The sequence below is a fragment of the Typopeltis vanoorti genome, chromosome 17 (assembly GCF_054136105.1).
Source record: "Typopeltis vanoorti isolate ZY-2024b chromosome 17, IOZ_Tvanoo_1.0, whole genome shotgun sequence".
NCBI classification, from domain to species: Eukaryota; Metazoa; Arthropoda; class Arachnida; order Uropygi; family Thelyphonidae; genus Typopeltis; species Typopeltis vanoorti.
The window spans coordinates 11,344,594-11,364,828 of NC_143565.1; the positions used below are offsets into that span (position 1 = coordinate 11,344,594).

The 20,235-nt window shown below is 34.4% G+C and overlaps 1 protein-coding gene across 1 annotated transcript in view; it reads right to left on the reverse strand.

Moving 5' to 3' along the window:
• The window catches only part of LOC150097149 (THO complex subunit 4-A-like), a 98,351-nt gene that overhangs the window by 38,656 nt on the left and 39,460 nt on the right, over positions 1 to 20,235 (reverse strand). Inside the window, exon 3 of the mRNA XM_090406873.1 lies at positions 771 to 918. Coding sequence (XP_090262999.1) covers positions 771 to 918 — 148 coding nt within the window. The remainder of the gene's footprint in view (positions 1 to 770; positions 919 to 20,235) is intronic.

A 20,235-nucleotide genomic window follows, 5' to 3' on the forward strand; every position in this document is an offset into this window, starting at 1 on the left:
AACAAGTGAAACATTTGAGCTACTTAGGCACGATTTTTAGTGAAGATGGTAAATTAAATATGGAAATAGACAGCAGAATCAACAAATCTGGTATGGGAGGAAGTCAATTGAATAAATTCAATTGACTTCCTCCAATTAGTCGGAACACTAAATTAGCTGTATACAAGACAGTGTTCAAACCAGTTTTAACTTATGGATCTGAGAGCTGGGTCAGAAGTAAAACGCTTAACCAAAGACTAGAGACCACAGATATGAGAGTCCTGAGAGAGACTAGAGGTGTGAACAGATGGCATCAATGGCAATATTATATTAAAAATGAAGATATTTGGAAAGAACTTGACATTGTCAGCATCCAGGAAGGTTTTAGCAGAGCTAATTTCAGGTGATATGGTCACTTAAACAGAATGGGTGAGGAAAGATTAGCAAAACAAATGTTCTCTTACAGGTTGGCAGGAAAAAGACCAAGATATAGGTGGATTGATACAGTAAAAAGTTCCTTAGACAATAGAAATATAAGATCTGATAATGTCGGAATCTTGACAAGTAACAGACTGATTTGGAGGAAAATTGTATATAGGAAGTTAGTAATGATGAAAAATTTTTTTTCATGTAGTACTATCATGTCCTGTACACCCCCTTGAGGTACAATGCAGGAATTCAATGATGATGATAATAATAAATTTCATTGAAGCAAATGTACTACTAAAAGTAATAATAATCAGGAAAAATGAGTATTTTTAAGATATATACAATATCAGAAAATAACGTACCATCTAATGGAACTCCATTGTACTGTTTCATTGCTTTCATAGCATCTGCCCTTCGCTCAAAAATGACATTAGCTGTTCCCATAGATCTTCCTGATCTGTCATAATGGATGGCAGCTTTCCTTAATGGCCCAAATTCAGCAAATAATTCCTATAAATATAAAAATCAAACCATATTTACCAAAAATCTAATGAGAATTTCAATATGTGTAATAAAAAAAGTATTAGGTTATTATGAAAATTGAAAACTTTTTGTCGTATGTAATTCTGGCATTCAAAAAACAAAGCAGCAGAAAGGCTGCAAGGATTTTTTTTATTTATTTACTTTATAATAATTATTCAATCTTTATTAAAATACACAAGTATGCATATACACATTTCAGATAAAGAAATGGTTCCAAAAAATTTCACTAAAAGCATATGAATGTTTAGATTCCAGGACTTCTGATATGTATACCAGGGTATCCAGATGATGTAATCTTAAAATTGAGGGAAACTCTGATCAGCAACATGTAAATATTAGTGATATGCTGGCCTAGGTAATTATTAAGTAGATACCTACAGATTGTGTGTTTAAATCCTACTGTGGAATGGATCTTTACATTCATCTATAGGTGGCAGCTGATTTACACTGTATGATGAAGGCTCCCATCTTACTTATTGAAGCCCTGCAGTAGCATGAAAAAGACTGGTCTTAGGAGAAGGATTTATTATTAATACTCAAAAGCCAGAAACCAGACAGTATTTTATTGCCTTGGAATCTACATGAAGTCTCAAGATTAATCATAGGAGGCATACACTATCCACAATACCTATCATACTTTTTTTCTTGAACAAAATTACTGAGAAAGCACCCACAACAAACTCAGCAACCAATTCCACTCATTCATTGCTCTCCAAGCAAAAAATAAAAATCTAGTCCAGATATTTTTACTTACTCACCACATTATTACTCAATTTCCAGGATGACTGTTTGGCTATATCTCCTCTAGCTAAGCACTGAAAAATTTCCTCTGCATCAACCCTATAAACCCTTTTAGTAATAACTCAAATACTTCTATCTTATGCCCCTTTTCTTTTTTATTACATACCAACCAACTTCTGCAACATACAAACCCCTCAAATCTATCCTCACAGGGAGCATTTCACAGGCCACTCACCATTCTGATTGCCCTCTGGATCCTCTCCACCATTCTCATTCCCAAAAAACGCAAGTGACCAGACAAACTGCAAAGTAATCCAGACGTGACAATATGAAAGCCTTATAAAGGGGAACAATAACTCCCTTCCCCACCTCTGTTGTCAGTGTGTTCTTTGATAACTAAGTATTCCTATGTGCTATCTTGACCACTTTTGCAATATACCCTCTGAACTTCAATTCCCTATTAATAAACACCTTCAAATCCCTAGCTTCATCAGTTTCTTAGAGAAACAGTTCTGTCACTGTAGTATGTATGTATGCAGCTTTTTTATCTTTCCATTCCAAAATGCATAAATTAATACTGTTCCATATTAAGCTGGCATGTAAACTAAATCATTTATAAAGTAACATGTAAATAAACAGGAATATAATAATAATGATATTCTCAGAATGCAACAATTCTTATTATGATCCATTCAAAACCTTATATGCATTATATAGTTCAGTCCCTGTTCTTCCCATATACCAACTTTCTCATTTCTATACCTAAACTACTGGTATTCCTATTTTCTGAAAAAAAAATATCATTAAGCAGATACACATGAAATTACTGTTCCTGCTGAAACTCATTTTGTTATCTAGTTAAACTGCTGTCTAGATGTGGTAAGATGACTTTTCTTTAACAATCTGTTTCATATTTATGTTACATTTTAATGGGATAATTTACAGCACAAAGAGAAATAATTAAACAACAGGTTTAATCGTTCCAATATTTTGTCTCAGTCACAGAGACGATTTACTAAGAAATAGTTTCCTAATTTTTTTCTTTTTAGGCCACACACCCAATGGCTAGCCAAAAGCACCCATAGAGGGCAATCATCAAAGGATTTAGTTTTAATTTATTCTAATATCATTTCTTCCACTTATTGTTTGTGTGTTTTTACATTTTACATCCTGAAGATGTCCCTGTGACTAAGATGAAATACTGAAACGATATTTCTATTTGTACTGTAAATTATTCCATTAAACTGTAATATGAATGCAAACCAGCACCTAAGCCTAAATACTCTTTTACTAAATCTGTTTTATAATTGATGAAAAAACAGTGACCATAAAAAGATCAAATCCTGATTGGGAATATGATTTTTGTTGATTCACTGTATGCAACCTTTTCTTAGGTGTCAATTGAACCTTTATTTGGATATTTTATCACTACTTTTTTTACACAAATTAGACAATGATTTTCCTTATACAGTTCATTTTCACTATAGCAAACACTTAGGGAATGCAATTCACTTCCATAATAGTGAATTTCTTAGAACTGCTTTGTACCTTTGGAATACAGGTTAGGATTTTTCAGTAGTCTGTTAGAGTGAGCAAGTTTCTTATAATGATGTTTGAAATAGAGTCGACATGCACAAAAATTAGACATACTATGGTGATACTCCCATGAGAAAGACAATGGTAATAAAATCATCTTGAGAAACTGAGTCTCAGCATAAACAAATATCTGGGCACTCACTTTCCAGTTCATACTACAAAACCGTGATTTCTGTTAACTGGTTACTTGACAACAGGCTAACAGCTGTTAACCCACTGTGATCAGTTGTGACCAATGATAAGTCTGTAAACAAACAGAAACTCATACAACCAAATATAATCTAAACTGACTTATGCAACTGTCTTATGAGACAGAATTTAAAATTACACATATTACCATTCCAAAATGCATTAATGAATACTGGGACACTAATGAAATGAATATATAGACATCTTGGAAAATATGTTGTCATTACTAAAACAGCTACAGTAATTTTTTTTTTTTGCTGGATTGTAAAGTACATTGGACTGAAAAAGATAAACAGAATAAAAACAAGAATATAAAGTCCTGTTCCAGAACAGGTTCTCAATTTTACCCCCCTCCCACCACCATCCACATTCATCAGTTCAATGGTAATGAGTCTCATTTGTCAAAAAAACTTGTGAATAACATTCCTATGGTTAACACTAAGCTCAGTTATCCCACCCCATGTACAGGATGACTTATGTATATTCAGTAATGGTTTATCTTCTGGCTCTTTTTCATTCTCTCCCCCGACCCTTTCAAGTTTTATTACTTAAAAAAAAAAAAATTTTTTTTTTGACAAATAAATATACATAGAAACAAATAATACCAATATGTTCTGTACTAAACTACATAATCACCACGAATTTTTATTTAACCTATCCTCCAACCATAACTATCTTATTCTTTTGTAAAGAATTGTATAATCTATTGCTAAAGGCTATTCTAATTCCCTTCATCTTCACTATCTTTTTATAATATTTTCTGGTATATCCTGGTTCGGCCAAGTACATCACACAACTTGCTGTCTATCTTACACACTCCTAGTCTAGCCATAATATTGTTATGACTTGAATAGCGCATAAACTATTAATCTATCAGTAAATAATTTACAGCTTTCAATACATACAAACCACATGTATAACGTGCATATAACAGCACTCAATGTTTAAAATGTCCCCTTTTGGCCTTCATGCATACCCGAAGTCTGTGAGGCCGCATACCGATGGCAGCACATACACAACATCCCATGAAAATGCTGTCAGTGCTAACTCCAACCCCCCACCTCCTCAAGCTGGTGATGCTGCGGTGTCGTTTCTTACAGGCTGCTCTTTCTCTCAAGCTCAAACTACAATCTAAAGTCAAACAGATTGAGATTGGGATTTCCAAATGTCCAATCAGATGATGAAGTGTCAGACACATTTGTCTCCAACCACTATTTTGTATTCCTCACCTTGTAAGCAGAGTCTGAGTTCTGTTGGAAGATCCAATGCCTACCGTAAAACAAGGTGTTGTTCAGGAGATGTGCCACAAGTTTTAGCACAGTGTCTTGATATACTTTGGAAGGAGTTTTGACCCCTTTCTTGCAGAAATGCAACATGGATACCCTTGATATGTCACCCTCACCAATGCAGGGTGATGACCTCTGAATCCTGGGTGTTATGGCAGGTGCTCTGTGCCCATCAGAGGCATATACCCAATCATTTTGATAGTTAAATGATTCTTTAATGTGAAAATCTCATTTTCACATTAAATTTTTATTATTATTTAAATCATTAAATTAAATTTGTTTTGTCATTATATGGCTGTGGTCTTGTGATGTGCAACATGGATTTTTCATAACAGCAACAGAAGATCAAGTTCCTTCCTGGAAAAAAAGGGAGTAGTAGACCCTCACTAAGATCGCATGTCAGGAGTGACTGGTCTTCAGAGAATTGAAGTCTCCCTGAAAAAAAATGCAACAGGACAACCTGGGAAGGATGTGTGGCACATCACTGAGGAGCATAATGACTATAGTGAATGGCACCATGCCACTTAAATATTCCAGTAAAACAGGTATTAATGTGACTAACCCAGAAACTGTTCCTCTTTCTCTTTTCAGGCAAATATATTTTATATATTTCATCTTATATTTATTGAAATATATTTTATATACATATATAACTTTGCCTAGAAAACCTGCAAAGAGAAAGAGGAACAGTTTCTTGGATAATCACACTAATTCCTGTTATTGGAAGTGGCACAGTGCCACTTAGTCTCTAAGCCAATTTCATTATTTATCTAATCTCTGGTCCACATACAGTCATTCATCAATAGTTTCACTGAGCATCATCAAATAATGTGTGGTCATGCTGTTCCTCAGTGATGCTGGAGGCTTCAACTCTCTGAAGACTAGTCATTCAAGACAAATCATCCATCCATCTTGTTAAAGGTATATACCACTTCATTTTTTTTTCAGAAACTTTACCTTCTGATACTACTTTGAGAAGTCCTCCTCCCATTCTTTCAATGTGTCCAAAGTGTTTTGCCTTCTTCAGTCAATATCCTTAAGCTGTCTTAAAGTTCTGCTGATCCTTTCTACACCCATCCATTTGTCAGCTTTGTAGTACTTGAGATCCTCAATCTTTCCATGTAACATCTCAAAACCAGCTATCCTTTTCTTATCAGATTTCTTTAGGTTCCAAGTTTCAGATCCATAAATAGCTATTAGAAAAACTGCTGCATCCATCCTTTCAGATTTTAGAGAAGTCTCTGACTGTTGTTTAGACATTCATATTTTTTTATTAACACTAGATATATTTTTTCAACATGTTTTGCCGTCTACATGGCTGACAGCATCTTCAGAAAGTCATTTATAACATATAAAAACTAAATGTTTCACAACAGCCACTATTTCTCTAAACTGAAAAGACTGGAATGATAGTTTAATTATGTGACTGCCAGCATAGGAGAGGTCTTGAAAGTTACACATAAAACCCACACAAAAAAAAATTTTTTTTTTTTTTTTTTTTTAGAAATTCTCAACAAAAATTAGATATCAAAACTTTTAAGAATAAAGCTTTAAATACACTTAACATAGATACTAAGCAGATGAGGAGAAAGTAGGCATCTTTGCCTAACTCCCTCCTTTCTGAAGCCAAATGTTATCATGGTTTCTTTGCTCACTGTACAAGTTAGCCATTAACATGATAATGTGTTGAGGAAATCCATTATTTTCATTACTTCCTGCATTTTCACATGCTGAACAGTCAAAAGTTTTGGAGTAGTCCATAAAGCATTACTAAAGGGAGACTAAACTCCTCATATTTCTTAACAATCTGTCTAAAGCATAGGATCTGATCTCTGGTATTATTGCATTTCATGAAACCTGCTTGTTCCTCAGGTATCTCCATGTCAACTTCGGCCTCAATCCTATTTAGAATGATCTTTAATCAAATCCTGCTTGCAATAAGAGATTAAACTAATAGTTCAACAGTTCTTGCAATCCTTCATATCACCCTTCTTGTGTAGCAATGTGTTAACAACTTTTTCCAATCTTTAGGCCATGAACTTGTCTCCTATATCCTTGTAATCACTTTATGAAACACGTCTTTCTTCATTCTTTGTGGCATTCCAATAAAGCCTTCAGGGTATTATTGTTGTTAAGCTCCTTAACTGCTCTTTCAATCTCATGCCTAAGTGTAGGTGGTTTGAAATGAATTCTCCTGGTAACAGGGTTCTTCCAAACATTCCTTATTCTGTCTGCTGTACAGTTCCTCATGGTACTCTTTCTATTTGTTTTCCAGGTCTTCTGTTAGCTGCTTCACTCTAGCCTTGGATAACATTGAATTTGGGCTTAAACTTGTGCTTAGGTCACAAAGTAGCAAAACACTTTTATAATTGTATCTCCTCATCTGGAACTCAATCCCTTCACATTTCTTAGCATAATAGTAATCTTTCTTGTCCTATCATTGTGTTTTGTGTGGATCTTTGGTGAAAAGATTTCCACATTACTTCAAGTCAACTGAATACACTACCTGGTTAATGCATCTTTGTTCTTCAAAAAAGAAAGTTGGCAAAAAATGTATGCTATAACACTATTGTCACTCAGGTAAATCCTGTCTGTATTTCTACCCAAATTTGCCTTTCAAAGTAAATGAAAATTCAGCAAGCCAATAACAGTGTTAGACTTGTTCTGCTATAATGAAAGCAAAACGAGTCTGATAAGTTTAAGTCTTAAGCAGAAATTAATAATAACTGATGCAATGTGCGTACAATCTGAGAAGAGAGATTTGATCCTGTTCTCATGATCAAAAATAAGAGAAGGTAATTGAGATCTTTTTTTGCACGAAAAAATGAGAAGCAACACTGTGATTTTTCATGCCAAACAGCATAAAAATTAAAATAAAATGAAAGGGATGCTTGTCAAGTGAGTAAGAATACAGTATTAAACAAATGAATCTGAACCAGCTGAAGTTTTGTCAAGTTTTTGATGAAAATCCAGTCTTTGTTTTTGGATTTTGTTTCAGTTTAATATTTATGGTTTTGGTTTCGGTTTGCTATTTTGGTCGAGTGCTGAGTGTTTTAACTGTCTCTACGATGTTCATTAATAGTGTTGTGCATTTTAAATAGTGTAAACATGTTGACATGTGTAGTGTTTTATTCACTTTATGTAGCTATAAAATGTATACATATCCAGGAAAGCATTCAAAAATATGTACTCTTTCTCTGCACACAACCACCAATCAAAGACAATATATCAGAGGGTATTGCAACTGTAGATAAAAAAAGAATATAAATAATATGTAATCACCATATCCGAAGATCCAGATGGTGTTTTTAATCTGCTAACGATTCTGAATATTCAAGTGATAATATAGGTATTTTGTTCTGACTAGTTACTCTAAAAGTTGAGGTTATGCTTTAACATCTCTCTAATATGGTTTCTACATATTTTGTATCCAATGACTTTAATAATCAAAAATGTTTATAAAGTACTGTTGACAATAAAGGCCTCTGTTTAATTAATAAAATAATTGTAATGACTAAGTTATTTGGATGAAAAGACTACCTACAAAGATATCACAATAATTATTTTTGGGACCCCCCCCCACTTGCCATAACTTTTCATAGACCTTTCAAGAGAGAATTCTTTGTTGATGTATCAAAGCATCCGTTCCTTCAACTGCAGAATTGCATGGTGAGATAACATGCCCTCATCATGCAAAACAGTTTAAATTGGATTGTTCAAATTATAGCCAGGCTAATACATAACCTTCTGCTGAAGTGTTGATGGTTCCTTGCATCCTAGATAGGATATGAATCCAGGTCTTTCCAAGGGCAATGCGATAGTCTGTTATATAGGAATCATCATCACTCCAAAAAGTAACACTACAGAAAGTAATCTATGAGAGAAGCACAGAAATGGACAATTATAATGCAAATATGAATGAAGCAGTTTTAAAGAAGTCTATGCAGAATCATAAAATAAAAAAAAAAAAGTCGTAGGGAAGAAAGATGTGAAATGGGTAGCACAATTGGACTAGACTGCAAATAAAAACGTGTAAGAGCACACCAAAAACTTTTTTTTTATTTCTAAGGTTTAAAAAAATTTTTTTTATAAAACTCCAAATGTTATGAGGAATAATGAATATTCATGGGATGCAAATTCTGAAAAAATTTAATAACAAACATGCAATGAAATACAGCTGAAACAAAAGCATGCAAAGTTACTCCTTTGTAATATTTAATAATATATCAAAAAAAAAATCTCCAGTTAATAACAGATGAGGATGTCAACTATCTCTATAACAAACTACAAAACTTCCAAAGTCCTATAATACACAATGCTCTTCTAAAGAAAATTCACTACATCAAACTATCCATTATGATAAATTATTTATGATACCAGTGAGTTTGCTATAGTGAGAGTTGACTGCAACCAGCCACATTTAAACTCAAATAAGAAATACTATGGATGCAATAACAGTGAAAAGTCTCTTCACGATGAACTAGTATGTGTATATGAAAAGGAAGAAAATAGCCTTTCTAAAGAAAGTTTAAGCATGTTTAAAAGTTGTTTGCATCCTTGATGAGATAAAAACCTATGTTCAAACGTTACCACTAAAGGAATCACTTACTGGCTTAGCTCTCCAGAGGTATTTAAAAAACTGAGGAGAAACACACAAGCATGAAAGATCCGAGTTTTCATGTAAATATTTTGAATTATAAACAAAGGAGTAAGAATACAGAATTGGAACAAGAAAAAGATCTTTCTCTGAAGAATGCTGAATGAGAAAGATCTACACTTCAAAAGGATGAGAATGGCAAGATGACTTTGACTAGATTTGTAATAGGCAATATTTATAGTAAAACATTAACAGGCCACATACAGTACTTGTAAATTATAAGTATATTATCTTGAAATCCAATTTTTTTTTAATTTTATTTTTTTATTATTACCAAACAGGAATTTTATTTCTTTCGAGATGAAAGTGTTGCTGGAGATGTAACCCGTTTGAATGATGTTGCTCAAAATTTCACTTATGACGATAAGAGCTTGTGGTCACATCAAATAGCTGCACTTGGCAATATGAGAATTGGTATACAATTGGCTATCAGATGTAGCTGATATTTATTGGCCAGTTTGAAGTGACTGAACACACTATCCTCTGCCTAGACATACCATATCCCATTAGATGAATACTTTGGTAAGACAGGAAACATTTAAGTTCAAGTATACATTCCAGAGGAATGGATTAATATATTCAAGAAAAGTTTTATGATGCAACCAATGAAAGTATTTCATGTGCAACAGAATAAATGTTGTGCCTTAAATGCACTAAATCAATGTATTCAAGAAAAGATAATAAAATAGTGATCAAAAGATTTTGTTCAGTGATGTATCAAAGTTGCAAGTTACAAAAGCTAAGCCCAATATTCTTGAGGTATGCACATTTGGGAAGAAATTAACATAGCACCAAGAGGATGCCAAAGAAAATTTACCTCTATCACCCTTCATGGCAAGTGCTCTGGATCTTGTCCCACTGACCCAGCAAAGGAGAAGGATGTGAAATCCTTGTATCGGTACATCCCCAGAAATACATTTCCGATTACTACAGCAAGATTTTCAAGAGAGAGGAGCCCACACGGAGAGAAAAGAAGTGCAGTGCTGCTACAGTCTCATCCTGCCTTGCCTGGATGACACAACCTGTGAGGATGGCTTGGAATAAAGTTAGATAAAATATCATTGTAAGAGTTTGTTGAAGTGTGACTTTTGAAATCATTGTAACTTGTCCTTATGGTAAAGTAAAGGCAATTTTCAGAACAGAATAAATATACTTATCAAACACTTAACATGATGTAAATATTTCACTTTGAATGGCTTATCGACATTTTCCATATGACTAAAGTTGTATATGTATGTGATTCACATTAGACAATAATGGAAAATGCTGATATCCCACGTAAAAACCGAAATAAATAATATTTAAGTTACTGTTTTAACTACACCCTCTGTCCATAAAGAAACCGAACTTTTTGAAAATAGAAGAAACTAGTGGCACCACCTGTTGTATTTTTGTTGTCGAAAGCGACAACCTTCATTAGTGTCATGTTAACTGTTTATGACATTTGTTTCATTAGAAGCTGAGTTATAGTGCCAAGAGTGACAGTGTGTTTTGAAGAATGGGTGGTTGTCACGATATTCATGTCATATGTGCGACGAATTCTCGCTATCAATTGGTTCAAAACTTTGAGATAAAACTCACCATTAACAGTTTGGTCACGCGGAATGAATTCTTTCTGCGTGACCAAATTCCAAGGGCATTATCCACACTTTGTGGATAATGCCCTTGGAATCATAGAAACAAATCAGCATTGTTTTTACTTTTGACTTCTCCAAGTGACTTTTTTTTTTTTTTACAAATGCCCCTCTTCTGGTGGTCTCCACTCAGCACTCTGTTTCGGGCTCATACTCAAAACAACATGTTTTGTCACCAGCAACTATTGTTTCACAGTAGTTTGAGTCCTTACGAGCAGTTTTAATGAGGTCCTTGCAATGTTCAATTCGATACATTTTTTGGTTGTCAGTCAACTTGTGGGGAACAAATCGCGAATTCAATTTACGAAGGCCCAAACTCTGTCAAAATGTTGTGCACAGTTGATTTTGGAATCCCCAATTCATCTTCAATCAATCTCATGGACGATTTCGGGTTCTCTTCAATGAAATCATGCACTTTTGGATGTTAACTTCTCTCAGTCCAGTTTTAGGATGGCCCAGCTTTTCTCGTCCTCAAACATCTCACGACCACTTTGAAATCTATTAAACCACTCGTAAACTTAAGTAAGGGATAAGCATTCATCACTGTATGCTTTTGATGTGTTTCAGTAAAACTTTCACCAAGTTTAACACAAAAGTCAATCACAGCTCTCTGTTTGAAACTCATTTTCCGACCGTTCGTCAAAACACACTGTCATTCTAGACACTAACTCGGCTTCTTGTGAAACAAATGCCATAAACAGTTGACACAACACTAATGAAGGTTACTGCTTTCGACAACAATAAGTTACAACAGGTGGTGCCACTAGTTTCTTGTATTTTCGAAAAGTTCGGTTTCTTTTTGGACAGAGGGGGTATATTCAGAATACACAATTTTCAAGGTCAAAACATAAATATTCCAAATAATTTTAGATATATTTATAGTAATTATTCAAGCTTCTTTCTTAAAAGTTTTTTTTCCTCGATGGTAAAATACTTTTTTTATTATAAATAATTATAACAGTACTTGATTTGTATTTATCTAAAATGTACTAATAAGGAAATACATCACATTTGGCAAATATATAATAAATATAAAGCTAATCACATTTAAAAGTACATGGACTTATTTTTCAGCAAGTTTCTCAAATTGCAGTACTCTTTATTTCAAAATTCTGTTTAATAAAGCAAATAAAACTTTATTTAGCTAATGTCTGAAACTTTAGTTTTACAATATAAAGTATGTAAAACAGCAAGTTGCACTAATTTTGATATACATGAACTACATCTGAAGTGAGTTTACAGCTTGCAATTTGTGGAACCTAAATAATTTATGTACATTGTTTTGAGAACTATGCAAAAGATTCATGATTGAATACTCTATGGTATTCAAGCATATGGTATATTCTCTGAAAAGCTATTATTGACATTCAACGAGTAAACAACAAACACATTGTAAGTACTGTAAATAATGTGATTATTGTGGTGCAGCACCACATGTTATGTGATGAAATTGTTATTTGGAGATTAATTAATCTCCCCATCCCCAGGGCAGAACACAAAGTTTGGCTAACATTGATTAAGATGGGCCTCAACAGCTCAGTTAGTAAAGTAACAAAAATGTTCTTTGGTTTGAAAAGACCTAGGTTCAAATCCAACCCAAGATGGTAACCTTTATAATGGCTTTTTAACTGGAGGTGACTTGGCCAGTTTCATATGGAGATAACAGGATTTTTCAAACAGCACACCAGTTTCACAGCCTTAGCTGCTCTGGTAATTCTAAATGAACACAGTATATAAACTGGATCAGAGAATGCAGTTGTCTAGTCAAATAGGTTATTTGCTCAATTCTGATATTGTATATCTTGCTGCATGAGGTCAGAGACAGTAACATTAGACTCTATGATATGAAGATATACCCTACCCCCTTTATGGCATAAGAAAAAGCTCCTTGGAACCTTTCTCATTTTTTTGAATGCAGTGTATCGATGAGGATCACCTCTCTTCTTTTTAGTATTATATTCCTCAAATGTCATTCTCTGCTGCAGAATATTACTCTTTTTGTACTTTTGCCAAAAAATAATGAAGGATAATAATATAGCCTGATCAACTTTTTTAGAGAGTGAAAACCAAACAGGTAACAGCACCTTTATTAATAGTGACATACAGCTGTAGTATAATTTTAACTTTCTACTCTTTCTACTAGCAAAGAATGCATACTGGCACCTATTGTATGACAAAACTAAAACCACTGATTCTATCTATGATTAACAGAACATACATAACCTACTTTCTTACCAGACATTTAAAAAATCTGCCTGTAAATGTGTTAGTGGCACCTCTTGCCTTTTGAAATTTTAGTCCCATAGATCTGCTTGCCCCCTCCTCCCAGGAATATGTGAATAAAATAAATTTTCAAATGGCTTTATTCCCCTACATGTCATAACTCAAATAAATTAAGAATAAAGGCAGAGATCCTATATCCCTAACAACTTTTTAAAAACAAGTGAGTAGCCAGTCTCCATTCTTTCAAGCCTTCTTGTAAAGCCACAACATCTACTAATCATAATTCGTCCCAACTTTTCATCATCTGCAAAGCAATATACCCATATTCAAATCTTCCCAAATATCATTAACATACAGGTTAAAAAGCACTGGCCCTAAAACAGACCACTCCACTAGTGACTTTCCCCTTCCAGGATATTGCTCCCCCCCATACACAACTTGCTGATACCTATCAGATAGCCAATCTCCAATCCAACAACTAGGGTTGGATATTAGACTATTGCAACACTAGTTGCTCTAGTTTTGACTATCAACTTATCATGCAGTAGTCTATCAAAAGCCTTTGCAAAATCTAAGCATACTACTGTGTATCCTTCTCCTCTGTCCAAGGAAGCTGTCACCTTATTGTAATAAGTAAGTAGATTACTAAAACATGACTGCCTTTAGAAAATCCATGCTATTCATCAAAGATAATACCACTGTTGTCAACCCAATTCTAGACCCTAGTTCTCACCAGCCTCTCCAACACTTTAACCACAATATCTGACACACAGATTAGCTTATAATTTGAATACCTGGCTTCTGCCACTTACATTATGAAGCAGTGCAATCTTGCCCAGCTTCCACTCCTTTGAAACTTGATATAATATAAGAACCATATTAAAAAAACATGCCAGGCAAATGTCAACTCCTGGCACATTCCTTCAAAACACTGATTATACTACTTGAAGTATGCAGTTAGAAAACTACCAAATATTCCAACAGCAATGCATGATGCTATTACAAAAATTAATAAATGAAGTGAGTAGCAATCCTTATTTGAAAAAATACAGCTGACAACTTTTCAGCGAAATCACACAGTTAAACACGATCAAATCAATATCACAATAGAACACCATTTACAAGCTTCATGCTTGCAAAAATCAGACTATGTAACAGTAATGGTCGGTGATGTAGGTATTAACCATTAAACATTAGAAAGGCCAAATGACTTGGACTTGTTAATGTAATTTTGGTTTCTTTGGAAAGCACACAATAATTAGTTGCATATTAACAAATGGTAAAGCAGAAGTACAAGATGATTTGTGTTGTATGATACTCACTCCACAGGTGAATACCATACAACACAATGTATCATACCTAGCATGAATGAGTTAACAAGTTGTTTCGTTAATCCCGATTTTATGACAAGAATTCGGTTTGACATGTTAACAATTGTTAAAGGAGTGCTTAGGGTCAAAGCTGTATAACTGAGAGGAGACCTACACATAGCCTTTAAAGGAATGCAGAGAACAGACCAGAGCTTCTAACCTAATATCCAATTCTCACCTTCTTGTGATGCACCCTGTTGGGTATCTACCTGGATGCTGAACGAACGAAGATGGGTTGGCAATTTGGGATTTAGCAGACCAAATTGTATTCTTATTGGCTTAAATCAAAATACAAAATGAAGGTACAACATGACAAAATTTCATGCCAGCTGCGGCGTCACCCGGTTAAACAAGGCTCTCGTTGTTTTCGCGAAAACAACGAGGGCCTTGTTTTAACCGAACAGCGAAAAGTCAGCTTTTCTGGTACAAATCTGAAAACACACCCCAACAACAAAGATAAGATCGGTACTATCAACATAAGAAGCCTGAATGGCAAAGAAATGGAGCTAGTTGAGGAATTAGATAAGTACCAGATCGAAATAACAGGGGTGACTGAAACAAAAAAGACAAAAACTGGTAAGATCTTTTGGAGCAATAAATACAAAATGTTACATTCGGACAATGACACTCAAGAAAAAGAAGGGGTAGCCATAGTATTCAATACTAAATTCGAGTCTAACTTTCTTGAATGGCAGGCAGTCTCAAGTAGAGTGATGTAGGCAAATATGAGAATGGGGAACTGGACAATGAGATTTATCTCTGCATATGTTCCCACAGAAGGTTCTACTAAGGTAGAAGCGGAGGAATTTTTGGAGACTATAGAGAAAGCAACTGACAAAATGAAAAACGAAAAGTTGGTCCTTGTTGGGGATCTAAATAGCAGAGTAGGAAATGATTGTCAGACATACAAAAATATATTGGGGAAATTTGGAGAAAAGAGCAAAGCTAATAATAATGACAAGTATTTGTTGGAATTCTGCTCAGAACATGGACTAGTTATTACTAACACCATGTTAAAACATAAAAATGCGCACAAATTCACATGGAGAGAAGAAGCAAGAAATAAGAAAAGTCTCATTGACTATGTTATTGTTGATAGTAATGTTTTCTCTGGTGCAGGACACCAGAGTGTACAGAGGATTTGAAATTGGAAGTGATCACTATTTAGTCTTGAGCAGGATAAAATTGAATTTCATATTGAAAAGAATAACATGTAAGAAAGTTTTAAAGCAAATAAAAGTTGAGCAGCTCTCAGATGTGAACTGTAGACTAAAATGCACAAAGATTATTGAAGAAAAAATGAAGAGTTTGAGAACAGGAACCAAACTTTAGAGATTCAGTGGCAAGCCTTGAAGAAAACCCCGATTGATTCAGCCAGAGAGCCATGTGGTGAGGTTGTCTGCAAGGATAGAAAAATGAAGGAAAAGAAGAAAGCATATCAAAAGTTCCTGGCAAATAAGTCAGCTTGTGCTCTTAGAGAATACAGAGAGAAATGCATGAAAGCTAAACACTGTGTAAAACTAGCAAAACAAAAGTAGTGGGAGGACTTTGGCAAGAACATAGAAAATAAATATCAAGAAGGTGGCAAAATATTCCGGAGGTTGTTGAAGAAGCTTAGGAATGGAGGAAAGAGAGCTGTAAAAGGAGTTAGAGATGATAAAGGTGACATGAAAATGGGAGAAAAAGATATCCTTGAAGTATGGAGTAACTACTTCGAAAAATTGCTAAATGAAACAAGCAGTGATAGCACAGTGGTAAAAAAACACTGAAAAGGCATGCAGTCAGGAATACACATCCATACTTGAAGTAGAAAAAGCCATCGAAGGCTTGAAATGTGGAAAGGCAGCAGGAGTAATGATATTAGACAAGAAATGCTCAAGTATGGTGGTATAAAAGTCTTACAGTGGCTGAACTGCATAGTTCAGAAGGCCTGGACAGAGGGACGAATTCTCGATGATTGGAGCAAAGCTCTCATAGTACCCATATATAAAAAGGGAAATAAAACTGAATGAGAATTACAGGCGTTTCTCTTCGGATTGTTCCTAGTAAGATTTATGCAAGTACACTTGAGAAGAATTGTGGAAGAAAAGCTTGGTGAAGAACAAGCTGGATTCAGGCTTGTTCTCACCAGCTTTTGTCTTTTTTGTTTCAGTCACCCCTGTTATGTCGATCTGGTACTTATCTAATTCCTCAACTAGCTCCATTTCTTTGCCATTCAGCTTCTTATGTTGATAGTACCGATCTTATCTCTAGTGTTGGGGTGTGTTTTCAGATTTGTACCAAAAAGCTGACTTTTCTGGTACAAATCTGACAAATAGTTGAGAAATCATCGGAATATAACAAAGATCTGTATTAAAGTTTTGTCGATCTGGGAAAGGCATATGACAAGACGCTATTCAATACGCCACAGTTATATGGTGTCAATGGTTCATTATATCAAGCAATACTTAGTCTTTATTTGAGTTGTATGTCAGAAGTTAGAATTGAAGGAAGTACAGGAAGGTGGTTTAATGTTAAATCTGGTGTGAAACAAGGACGTACATTATCTCCTCTGTTATTCATTATCAATATGGATCACATTATGAAGGAGAGTGGTATTAAACCTGATATCAAAATTGGAGATGTTAATGTCAGCTCTTTTCTTTATGCGGACGAGGTTATACTTCTAAATAAATCTGCTACAAGTCTGCAAGATTCCCTTACTAAACTGAATAACTGTTGTAATAGATGTTATGAAGTTATAAAATATAAACAGCAATAAAAAGACAAAGACAATGAAAATAGGCAAAATCGTTGAAAATGTTATCTGCGTTGTGAATGTGGAACAAGTATAGCATTTCAGCAACTTAGGCACGATTTTTAGTGAAAATGGTAAATTAAATATGGAAATAGACAACAGTGTCAACAAAGCTGGTATGGTAGGAAGTCAATTGAATAAATCCATATGGAATAAGAGAGAAATTAGTCGGAACACTAAATTAGCTGTATACAAGTCAGTGTTCAAACCAGTTTTAACTTATGGATCTGAGAGCTGGGTCAGAAATAAACCACTTGACCAAAGACTAGAGACGGCAGATGATGGCATCAATGGCAATATCATATTAAAAACGAGGATATTAGGAAAGAACTTGACATTATTAGCATCCAGGAATGTGTTAGCAGAGCAAATCTCAGGTAGTGGTATGGTATTTGCACAGAATGGGAGAGGAAAGATTAACAAAACAAGTGTTCTCTACCAGGTTAGCAGGAAAAAGACCCAGAGGAAGACTAAGATATAAGTGGATTGATACGGTACAAAGTGCCTTATGCGACAGAAATATAAGATCTGATAATGTTGGAGTCGTTACAAGTAACAGGCTGATTTGGAGGAAAATTGTAGATAGGAAGTTAGTAAGGATATATATTTTTCATGTAGTACTATCATATCCTGTATACCCCTTGAGGGTACACGGCAGGAATTTGATGATGATGACGACAATTGTTAAAAAAAGTTTGTGGCTTCTTTATCCAATCTCCTCATGACTTGTGGATAAATAAACAAAGAGGGAAAGAGAAATCATTATAGTATTAATAAAGATACAGCAAAGTGTGACACATCATTTGTTTACCAGCACTGTATTCAGAGGTGATTAGCTGAATAGTTGAAGTCAAGTTCAAGTATGTTTAGTGTAGGGGATAGCCAATCTATCATGCATGCACCAAAAGTGGGACATTGTACCCCAATGATAAAAATAAAAAAAGTAAGCATATTTATGTAAAAAGTATTAATGAAAAACCATTTTGTATGGGAAAAAAAAAAAAAAAAAAAAAAAGCTAAAACTTATTAGTTATTTTTGTGATTTTATCGTTTTGTGCACATTCACTTGTTTGATCCTGAGGCAGTAAGTGATAGCAACAGCAGTGCATCACAAGCTTTTGTCAGTCAGTTATAATGAATCCATCATGAAAACCATTGTGCATTTTTTGTGGAAAAACTTTCTCAGATAATAAAAGACACAATCTTAACTGACTATAAAACACAACATCAGACTGAAATAGAAGGAAAACCGAAGCTTAGGTCTGAGTTACAGAGAGAATATGTGATTAAGAAAAAGGAATAAATCAAAAGAAGGTGAAATATGTTTGTTAAAAGAAGTTATGAAAGTTTGCTAATGACAGAAAAGTCCCATTAAATTGCATTAGCATTGGCCAAAAATGGAAGTCTTTCTTTAATGGAAAAGAAATTGTTAAGCCTTGCCTCCAAATATTTGCAAAAATTTCGAAAGGAAAGTAGACAAAATTGCTCTGTCAAACCAAACAGTTATGAGATGCACCGAAGAATTCTCCCATGATGTATCTGAGCAACTGAAAGACCTTGTCCTTGTGATTTCTTTTCTTCAGTTTTGGATGAATCTGACATGTGATGTAGCCCAGTTAAGCATTTTTATAAGAGAAATCAATGATAAGTTTAATTGCTGATATCTATCAGATAGCCAATCTTCTCCAATCCAATGCACTAGTCTAATATCCAACCCCATCTGTTCTAGTTTGACTATCAACTTATCATGCAGTAATCTATCAAAAGCCTCTGCAAAGTCTAAGTATACGACTGTCAACATTATCAATCTTATATTTCTGTACCTCTAAGGCACTTTTTCTAATCAATCTACCTGCATCTTGGTCTTCCTCTGGGTCTTTTTCCTGTCACCCTGGCAAAGAACACTTGTTTAGTTAATATTTCATCTCCCATTCTGTTTAAGTGGCCATACCACCTGAGATCAGCTCTATTAACACATTCCTGAATGCTAACAATGAAGAGTTCTTTAATAATATCCTAATTTTTAATGTGATATTTCCATTGATGCCACCTGGTCAGTACTGTAATCTTTCTCATAACTCTCATATCTGTGGTCTCTAGTCTTCGATCAAGTGTGTTATTTCTATCCCAGCTATCAGATCCATAAGTTACAATTGGTTTGAACACTGTCTTGTATATAGCTAGTTTAGTGTTTTGACTAATCTTTTTCTTATTCCATATAATTTATTCACTTGACTCCCTACTTTACCAGCTTTGCTAATTCTGATGTCTATTTCCAAATTTAATTTGCTATCTTATCTAAAAATTGTGCCTAAGTACCTGAAATGCTTACTTGTTCATTAAGTTCTCCGTTCACGATGCAGTTGATATTTTCAATGTTTCTGCCTATTTTCTTTGTCTTTTTAGGGCTGATTTTCATGTCAAATTTGATACCAGGGAATCCCGACCAAATTGAATCTAGACTTGTCCTGGATTTATTTAGAAGTATAACATCATCTGAATAAAGAGCTAAGATTAACATCATCAATTTTGATATAGATTTAATAACACAACACTTTCCTTCTTCATAACGTGATCCATAGATTACGAATAAGTAAAGATAATGTACACTCGTCACACACCTGACTTAACATCAAACCATCTTCCTGTATCTCCAATTCTAACTGCTCATTTAGAACTCAAATAGAGACTATTGATTGACATCATGTTGGAGTCTTAATGGATTGTATATAGCACTCAGAAAGGAATAAAACAGATTTAATACTTCCTATATTTTATCTCAGTCACTGAG